Source organism: Schistocerca americana, chromosome X, assembly GCF_021461395.2.
Source record: "Schistocerca americana isolate TAMUIC-IGC-003095 chromosome X, iqSchAmer2.1, whole genome shotgun sequence".
Taxonomy (NCBI): Eukaryota; Metazoa; Arthropoda; class Insecta; order Orthoptera; family Acrididae; genus Schistocerca; species Schistocerca americana.
The window spans coordinates 85,013,092-85,023,665 of record NC_060130.1 but is presented as its reverse complement, the minus strand read 5'-3'; the positions used below and the strand labels follow the sequence as shown (position 1 = coordinate 85,023,665).

The 10,574-nt window shown below is 38.3% G+C and overlaps 1 protein-coding gene and 1 non-coding gene across 3 annotated transcripts in view; both read right to left on the bottom strand.

The window, feature by feature from the left end:
* Positions 1-546: 546 nt before the first annotated feature.
* The window catches only part of LOC124555152 (PIN2/TERF1-interacting telomerase inhibitor 1), a 93,532-nt gene continuing 83,504 nt past the window's right edge, over positions 547-10,574 (bottom strand). The window contains exons 4-5 of one of the 2 annotated variants that reach the window (XM_047128971.1): positions 1,997-2,102; positions 547-1,867 (exon numbers count right to left, since the gene is read on the bottom strand). In XM_047128971.1, coding sequence (XP_046984927.1) covers positions 797-1,867; positions 1,997-2,102 — 1,177 coding nt within the window. In that variant the 3' untranslated portion in view covers positions 547-796. Of the gene's footprint in view, positions 2,103-10,574 lie in introns of both variants that reach the window. The other variant, XM_047128970.1, reaches the window with a different exon arrangement.
* On the bottom strand, positions 7,135-7,209 carry Trnat-ugu. The gene has a single exon. It is a non-coding gene; the product is annotated as a tRNA-Thr (tRNA).

Genomic DNA, 10,574 nt, shown 5'->3' with positions numbered 1-10,574 from the left:
ATAACAAAAAAACCGTCCGAAATCACCCTGTTTGATGGTAGTAATTTCATTTTATTAGTTTTGTTTATTAATAGAAAATGTTATGCAGGCATGCTGTTCCTATCTTGTCTTAAAGGTTTCCCTGTCTACTCCACTGTTATTTATTTACTGTTAAATTTTTTACTTTTTCATTGCATTACCACCACACTGTCAAAGATGTTACTTATTGCAGGTTTCTTCCAATGTTGTTTGCAAACATTGTAACTTCTTTGGTGACAATACTCAGTAAATGTCTGAAGATGGCCTTGTAAGCCGAAAACTGGTTAATACAATAAAAGTAATATTGTAGAACAAAAGCAAACGTGTGCTTTTCAATTATTAATAGCTGTTCTATTCACAGAGACAACTTCTCAATTTACGTATGGCACATTTTCTGTCATCATTGGCCTTTGGAGACTTAACATGATCAAAACCTACTCCTTACATTATAGTTGGTATTTGTTAATTCTAGTGCACTTTAGCCAATCTAATCTATGTATTGTGCAAATCCATAACAAACAACACATATTTTATATGTAAAAAGTACACTTTTATTACAATGCAAAAAATATAGTTCGGAATTTACATAAAATTTAAAATACAATATCCAGGTTGATCAGTGTGTCACATTTCACTGTTTGTCAACCAGCAAACTGAGATCATGAGTGTATCACCACTTGCAAACAGGATCCAAGAGTTTTAGTATTTGGGTAGACTAGTTAGTTTACTCTGACACTTGTTGCAATATAATTTTTTATTTTATTTCATTAGCATGTTTTCAGGCTACACTCAAACTCCCATATCCCAAGATTCTATCCAAATTAGAACCTTTGAAACCAAAATCCATGCTTTTACTGTGATGTTTCTTAATGGCCTTTCTAGGCTTCAAAACACTCTTGATGTCATACTGATGGGGCTCTTCTTTGTAAGAAGGAACTGATTCACTGAAGAAACCTATTGATCTCTGAATATTATTGACCCCAGCTCTGTTGTCTGGAGATGATGGACTGACAATCTCAGATGTAATGTTCTCCACTACATCTGATTCATTAAGATACTGTGAACACATTTTCTTTTTCTTTCTTTTCTTCATTTCAGGGGGCCCTTTATGTCCTTCAGAAATCTGAGTTTTATGTGGCTTACCCACTTTTTTTACCTTGATCTTAGAGCCTCTAGTGTCAGCTTCACTAATCATACTGGCATTTTCAGAATCTTTGTTTCCAATTTCTTCAGCATCTGACGTAACTTCCGTAAGTTCTTTTATCAATATTTTACTGCCTTCTTTGTCACTCTCGTGTTCTACCACTGGCTTGTTTTTCTTGTCTTTCTTCTTATTCTTTTTCTTTTTTTTCTTGTCCTCCTCATTTTTATCCATTTCCTCACCCTCATGGGCCACAGTATCACATTCACTCACTCCAATTTGTGAGCTTGAAATCATGGTCGCTGTAAAGACTTGTTGGTTGTTTTGTGAATCTTTTGCATGTTTCCTCTTTCTTTTAAACCTGATCTTTTCTAAAGATTCTGACAAAGAATGACTGGCAGAATTATCTTCAATTTCACTTTTCCACTCCTGATCTATATCCATACCTGTAACAGAATTTTCATTCACATTTGAAATTTCTTTCAAAATATCATTCTGCTTCTCTTGCTCATCTTTATCTTCATGCCTGTAAGACCCAGGTTCACCTTTTACCCTATGCTTGGGCAAATGTGAGGATAAACAGTCATCAATAGTTTTTTCTTCACATACATTTAAACTCCGCCCAACTGTATGTTCAGCAGAAATCACGCCATCCTCTGAATCAGCTTCGGAGATGTTTACTGTATTAGTGTGGTATGAATACTGTATCTCAGATGATTTACTGTTAGCAGAACTGTACTTCTTTCCAAATATACAAGCCACCCCAGCAGAAATCACGCCATCCTCTGAATCAGCTTCGGAGATGTTTACTGTATTAGTGTGGTATGAATACTGTATCTCAGATGATTTACTGTTAGCAGAACTGTACTTCTTTCCAAATATACAAGCCAGGTCATTAGCACTATATCGACTGACATCCTTTCCCCTTGTAAACTTCTGGTAACTGCAAAGAAAAGAAACAGACTCTAAGCAATAGCTTCAAATACAGAAATTTATCATTTAACAATCAAACTTCATTTACAAACAATACCATAACATGCTTAATTGTTCCAATACTTTCCAGTTACATGTTTTTACTCTATTCAGTGTTAGTTAATAATATGAACTGTTAATTGTTGCACGATGGAAAGCTTGGTCACAGTAGGCCCTGTGCCACAAGTGACAGATGACATTATTAAAGATTACCAACAAAATGCACTTAAAAAGCAAAACTTGTAGAAGACCAAGAAAAAATATAAGGAGAGAAAGTGATGTAACACCCTAGTCTATAGAATTATAAAAGCCTAAAATGAAAACTTTCTCCAAGTTGCATATCATCCTGTAAACCAGAATAATGAAAAAAATAGACTTTTGCATTACAAGTTAATTCCAAAGATAGTTAAAAATCAGATGTGACTTACTCATATCAGACTCTACTGAATGTTCTGTAGCCGAGCTACTACATCACAAATGGTAGTTTTCTATATCAGCATACATTTCAATGATAACAAAATTATCATAAGGTATACAGTGAAATTGCTGCCTTTTTTTCTGCTTAACACCAAACACAAGTTACGTCTGAAGCAACAACACATGTAATAACTAAGTACATAGGTTACAGATTAGCTGTGCATCATTATCAAATATATTACAGTCAGTGCATAACTCAGTGGAAGTGGAGAGGTCTTGTCAGTGTTCACCTGGACTGACTTAGGGATGCCACGGAAAGTCTAAATCAATACAGTTGCATAGTGGTTTAACGTCCACTGCAGAGAAATATGAGATTAGTATATGTATCACATTCTCATCATAAAAAAAGGTCTTAAAAAACAGAACCAATGTCAAACAAATCAACAACAAATCAGCTTATACTAACATAGAGGTGTACTGTTTATTTTAACCCTTTTGCAGGCACATTTTTTGTAGCGACTCAGTGAAGTTAATCAAAAAAAAAAAAAATATTCATTTCTTGGATAATTTTATTTTTGTGATTTAGGACAAAAAAACTATGGTGGCATGATTATCCCCCACAGCTCTTTTGTGAGCTGTTATTTTGTTGATAAATGTAACAATTTCCCACTGTGGAAATGAAGCAATCTTTTCTGACTTCACAAGTGACAACAGTAGTGAGCTCATGACAATCAGAAACTGACTGTTGTAGCAGTTTTTATACACACGATACAGCGTATTATTACAAGATGTCAGGCACATTCAGAGGAAGTAAGACATATTCCCAAAGGCCTTGAAAAACCATTAAATTGGTGGTAAGTATGCTTCCCAAGATCCACAAAAGAGAGACAAATTTTGTGGCAGGTATATCTTCCAAGCCTCTTGGAGAAACTATTTTGATGGTAACCATATTTCCCAAGGGCTTTTAAAACAACGTTGTTTGGTGGGATTTATAATTCCCACAACAATAAGAGCTGTATATAGTAACAAACAGAAACTACAACTGGTGCAGCAGATTACTGCTAGTTGCCAGGAGTGTGCAGAAGTGATACAACATATTCTCGTAAATGCAGTAAAGAAATACAGTTAGTAGTAAATATAACCCCCAGGGTCCACGAAAGGATTAAAAAGTTGTGGTGTCAAATGCAGCAGTGATAGTTGTATTAGATGCCAGAACTGTGTATCAACCATTATAGGCAATGGTACATTGAGATGAGACTATCATTCTGTGCTGCATCACATGATAAAAGTCATAGTGTTCAGTAACAAATATATTTATCATTCCTGTGAACCTGGATTGTTTCCAAGTTAAATATTTCAGACTGTTCAATTTTTAATAAAGTGATCTAATATTTTGAGTTTGTTGTTGTATCCTCCAGAAATAGAGCAAGGTTTGCTAGGAACAACTACAGTAGCCTCTGCTCTGGCAGATGCCACAGTTTGAGTATTCTCATAATAGGTTGTTGTTGTTGTTGTTGTTGTTGAGGTCTTTAATCCAAAAACTGGTTTGATGCAGCTCTCCATGCTACTCTACCCTGTACAAGACTCTTCATCTCCAAGTAATTACTGCAACCTACATCCCTCTGAATCTGCTTACTGTATTCATCTCTCGGTCTCCCTCTATGATTTTCACCCCACACACTTCCCTCCAGTGCTAAATTGGTGATCCCTTGATGCCTCAGAATGTGTCCTACCAATCAATCCCTTCTTTTGGCCAGGTTGAACAACAAATTTCTCCTCTCTCCAATTCTATTCAGTACCTCCTCATTAGTTACGTGATCTGCCCATCTAATCTTCAGCATTTTTCTGTAGCACCACATTTCAAAATTTTCTATTCTCTTCTTGTCTAAGCTGTGTATCATCCATGTTTCACGTCCATACATGGCTGCACTCCATACAAATACTTTCAGGAAGGCCTTACCAACAGTTAAATCTATACTTGATGCTAACAAATTTCTCTTCTTCAGAAATGCTTTTCTTGAGTCTAAATTTTTTATCCTCCTTACTTCAACCACCAACAGTTATTTTGCTTCCCAAATAGTGTCTCATTTCCTAATCTAATTCTCTCAGGATCACCTGATTTAATTTGACTACATTCCATTATCCTTGTTTTGCTTATATCTTCTTTTCAAGATACTGTCCATTCCATTCCACTGTTCTTCCAAGTCCTGTGATGTCTGTGACAAAATTGCAATGTCATCAGCAAACCTCAAAGTTTTTATGTCTTCTCCCTGGACTTCAACTCCTATTCCAAATATTTCTTCTGTTTCCTTTACTGCTTGCTCAATATACACACTAAATAATATCAGGGATAGGCTACAGCCCTGTCTCACTCCTGTCTCAACCACTGCTTCCCTTTGGTGCTCCTCGACTCTTACAACTGCCATCTGGTTTCTGTACAAATTTTAAATAACCTTTTGCTCCCTATATTTTACCCCTGCCACCTTTTGGATTTGAAAGAGAGTATTTCAGTCAACATTGTCAAAAGCTTTATCTAAGTCTACAAATGCTATAAACATTAGGTTTGCCTTTCCTTCACCTATCTTCTATCAGAAGTTGTAGGGTCAGTATTGCCTTGCATGTTCCTATATTTCTCCAGAATCCAAACTGATATTCTCCAAGGTCGGCTTCAACGAGCTTTTCCATTCTTCCGTAAAGGCTTTGTGTTAGTATTTAGCAGCCATGACTTACTAAACTGATAATATGGTAATTTTCACACCTGTCAGCACCTGCTTTCTTTGGAATTGGGATTATTATATTCTTCTTGAAGTCTGAGGGTATTTTGCCTGTCGCATAAATCTTGTTCACAAAATGGAAGAGTTTTGTCGTGGCTGGCTCTCCTAAGTAGCTCTAACAGAATGTCATCTACTCCCAGAGCCTTGTTTTGACTCAAGTCTTTCAGTGATTTGTCAAACTCTTCACTCACTGTCATCTGCCTTCTCATCTTCCTCTACGTCCTCTTCCATTTCGATAATATTGCCCTCAAGTGCATCTCCCTTGTATCGACCCTTTATATACTCCTTCCACCTTTCTTCTGAGTGAAATGCACTGACCTAAAATGTTATCACTATTGGTATTTATACCATTCTGCAACATAATTTATTATTTTTGAAGAATCATGTCCCTTTGGTGATAATGGAAAACACGAGTATAATATAAACAAAAGGTGAAAAGTTCTTGGCCTGGTGCAGAGGTGGGATTCATTTCAAACATTCCCACACACTCACAGTGTAGAGTAACACAAGCAGGTGTCAACTTGAGCTGCAGAACAGTTTTGTTCGTGCAGCTTTTTTAAACAGTCACGTAGCATGTGTTTGTTTCAAACAGCTAAACTGGAACACTATGTTGGCAAAGTTCTTAGTATCAGCAATGGAAATTCAGTCAAATCTAATGACAATCTACATCCTACATCTACATCCTACATCTACATCCTAATTGTCAACAGTTGTGAAATCACAGATGAAAATATTAATACTGTGCTGAACATGGTAGTGGACAATTAGCAGTTAATGGTGTTTGAAAGAGCTCACACCATAGGTATATATGAACAAGACACATTTCAGATTTTATATGAAAAATTAATTATGGGAAAACGTTATGCAAAATTGTTTCCACTTTTGTTCACTGATGGTCAAAAGCAAATGTGAAGACTAATTTCTCAACAGTGTTTGAGACCATTTAAAAGAAATCTGACTGGTTTTGTACATTCATTTGTTATTGTGCACGAGACACGAATCAACGCATGATAGCAGAAAGGAAACAGCAATCAAAGCAGTGGGTGTAAACTAGTCACTCTGCATTATGAAAGGCAATTGCCAGCATTTTCTGGGAGGTGAAAGGGATTTTTCTTATTGATTACCTTGCAATAAATGGTGAATACTAAGGCATTCATTTACGAGGACAGTGTATCTGCCCCAAAAGATGCTGTGTAAATGGTAAAGCAGATTTAAAATATTGATTGTTGGAACATCTACTCCATTTACCAGACAGACATCACTTCTCTTTCAGTTATTTCTAAATCTACAGAAATTTGCGGCTGGAAAATATTGAGGCAAACGAAGAGATAATGGTAGCCATAGACTGGTAATTGCTAGACCTTCCAGAACTGCATTGTTGGGATGACTGAAATGCACTGACCTAAAATGTTATTAGTAAAACAAATAAATAAAATAGAGAGGCATTTTAATAACAAAAATAGTCTTTCATTGCCAAGCTGCTAACTTTTCACCTTGCCTTCATATTTTGTCCAAACTAATTATACTAACAGGGTAATAATAATACCAACTGGTTACATGTGAGAATCGAGCAAGCTTGATGAAGGAGCATTTTGGAGCAACCCGAGTGTCATGAAAGTCAGTTTCAAAGAGCTGGAAACTGAATCCATAAAAATGTATGTGATTGGAAATGTCAGAACTTACAATGGAACCTCTAAAGATCCTGCAGATAGTCTTCATGACAAAATCTTGAAGAATGAAATTACAATGAAATCCAGACCATTAGCTGCTTACAGGTGTTCATAAATATCAATGGGGACAGTTGAAAATGTGTGCCCTGACTGGGACTCGAACCCAGGATCTCCTACTTACATGGCAGACACTCTATCCAACTGAGCCATCGAGGACACAGAGGACAGTGAAACTGCAGGGACTTATCTCTGGCACGCTTCCCATGAGACCCACACTTTCAACTTATTGCCCCTACCCACTATACTCATTACTCGCGGCAGTCAGTCTACCGATTCCCATAAGAGTTTGAGCAATGTGAGTTCATCCATACTGAAGAAGATCATTGGCTGGTAAACCTTATCTATATGAAGATGGTATCTGTTCTTTCGGACATGTCCAAAAGAACAGATACCATTGGCGATCTTGCAGCTCTTGAACAATGAAATTACAATGAAATCCAGACCATTGGCTGCTTACAGGCGTTGATAAATATCAATGCACTCACATTGCTCAAACTCTTACGGGAATTGGTAGATTGACTGCCACGAGTTATGAGTATTGTGGGCAGGGTCACTATAAATGTAGTGTGTGGACAGTAAGTTGGAAGTGTTGGTCTCACGGAGGAGCATACCAGAGAGAAGTCCCTGCAGTCGCACTATCCTGTGTGTCCTCGATGGCTCAGTCGGATAGTATGCCTGCCGTGTTAGCAGGAGACCCTGGGTTCGAGTCCCGATCGGAGCACACATTTTCAACTGTCCCTGTTGGTATTTATCAATGCCTGTAAGCAGCTGATTGTCTGGATTTCATTATGATTTCATTTTTCAAGAGCTGCAAGATCACCAGTGCTATCTGTGGTTTCAGACATGTCGAAAAGAACAGATACCATCTTCATATAATATCTTAAAGAGGTTGCATCGGAATTCCAGCACGCATTTGCCAATTAACACTGGCAACACTTTATTCTTAAACATAAACAAAGATGTAACCATGCCTTTTTCACTCTTATTGTTTCTTCTGTCTGTGGTCTCTAAAGTGATTCAGATTTACCACCCAACCGGAGTATCAATAGGGAGAACACGTCAGAGATACTTGGGCTACAGACTTTGGCCACAGCTTGCTCCCTTGCAAAGTCCTGCTGCGGCCACAAGCAAGTCGTGGAGAGTTAGCCACTGATGTGAGTATGCCAGTAAATACTACAGTCCGGCTCTTGCTACTTCGTCTCTCGCTAGTCTTTGAAGTCTTTAATAATGTGCTATTGAACAGCAGTTTTGGTCTTGCCTCACGTTTGTGACTTGGATTGCTCCCTGGACTTTTGTACATGCTTAAGGTGCCTTTGTTAGGCTCTGGACTTGTTTTTGGTTATCCTTTTACTTTGTGGGTTCTGCTGTCATTGAGCTCAAGAATCACCTGTTTGTTCTGCAGGTCTCAGCTTTACCACTAGCGCAATGATCATAAACTGTGTTCTACCTATGCTGAGTAGGATAGAAAAGTGGCAACAAGTGCTTTCCCATTGTGCAACTATCACAGTGACACATGGATACCAAGTTTATAAAGTTATGGCAACAGCAATTGCAGCTGCAGCAGCAACTACATCTGTGGCAACGGCAGCAACAACAGCTCGAAAAACAGTGGGAGCAACAGCAGCAGCATGAATAATGGTGGGAATTCCAATAACAACAGCAAAAATAGCTATTGAGACTACTGCAAAACCAACAACAGTCTGCAACTGGAATTTCCTAGCTTCCCCCTGTGCAGTTTGCTTGCTTCAACGTGGCACATGAGATCTGGGAAGTCTATTTATGTGGTTTTGTTCTTCACTGCATGGCAGGTCAAGTGAATGACCCATAATGTGAGACTGCACATTGTCTTCTAGTTATAAGATGTATTAAGTAGTGCAAAAACTAGATGTATTAAGTAGTGCAAAAACTATGCCCATTCTCAAACACCATTAGAAGGAGCTTTCCTGATATTTGTGGTTTGCTGGCTAACTGCTATGGTCACCAAACTCGTGCAGTTGCAGCTAGGCTTAAAATTAATCAGTGCGTTAAGCAACGTCTGCAAACATTCATTCACAGCATGGGCTGCTAACTTGCAAGGCTTTGCACACAAGTGTAAAATTTCCTGAAAACCTTGTTTTAAACTCTGATGTTGTTATCTGACAGAGAAATTAGATTTGACTGATGGAGAAATTAGAGTGAAATTTGATCCCACCTCAAGTGATGTGTTAATGACTGCCAAAGCTCACAAAGAAACTGCATCAGTGCAAACTACGTTTTACGATTCCTCTGGTGTCGACATTGTTAGTAGTATTAGTTGCCGTTGTGCTCTACGATCAACTGATAACTTCCAATCCACATCATCATGTGACTCACTGAGCACCCGTTCATCCTGTAACACGGGATTCAGTAGTTAGCGATCCACCTCCCTTAAATTATCAGTAGACACACAAAAACAGAAGCACTCAGTTCACTATCACTGTGCCCCAAAGTGAGTGGAGGGTCAGCAACGATTTCTCCCTATTGTTGCTAAAGTGTCCCAGGAAAGTTGATGGAAGATTGTGGCTCACAGCATAAATGGTGTCACTGCCGTTTCTGTGACATCACCTGTTTTAAATGCCACAAAGTGGGGCAACTAGTGAGTGTCTGCCTCATCCGACATGTGTCAACAACACTGGCTACAAGCGCCTGCATGCTATCTTGCCAGTGCCTGCAGTAGCAGCAGCTGGGATGTAGAGGCTCACGTTGCCACTGGACATTAATGGAGTGATCGAAGACTTCCACAGGTGCAGCCACATCTCTGATTAATGAGGACACATACAAACACACTGGCTCCCCACAGCTGAGGCCCCTCAGCACAGAGTGGTGACTTATGATGGCCAGTACTGTTATGGGATCAGATCAAAGTCCAATCTAAGTATAGAAATTAGTCCAGCAACTAATCCTGCTAGTAGTCAACTCTTGGACGAAAACTATCATTTTTGGCTTATATGCTTTTGCACTTTTTGGGTTTCAAATTCAGGTCCAGGTGAATTTCATTTCAACTGCAATACCATTCACAGAACTTGATATGTCATGTGTATAATCTAAGCAACTGTTTGAATCTACATTAAGTTTTGTAACAGGGTTCCAGGCTCATGTATCCTTAAAGCAATCAGCAATACCTATGTTTTCTAGAGCTTGTTCAGTGCCTTTTCCCATGCGTGAACAAGTTAAAACAGAACTAGATATGTTGCCAAGTATGGGAGTTATATCAGCAGTATTGTCTAGACAGTGGGTCACTTAAGAAACCAAATGGATTACTCAGAATTTGTGGTGATTGTAAGTCCACCATTAATACTCAACCAAATTTCTATCTGTATCCAATATCTAGGCTGGACGAATTATTGGCAAAATTGGCTGAAGGGTCATTAATTTTCAAAGGTAGATCTCACTGACATAGCAGTTTCTAGATATTAACAAATCATTTGTCATATATCCATGTGTCACTATAACAGGTTGCCATTTGGGGTCACAAGCACTCCAATGTTCCACAGGTACCTCGAG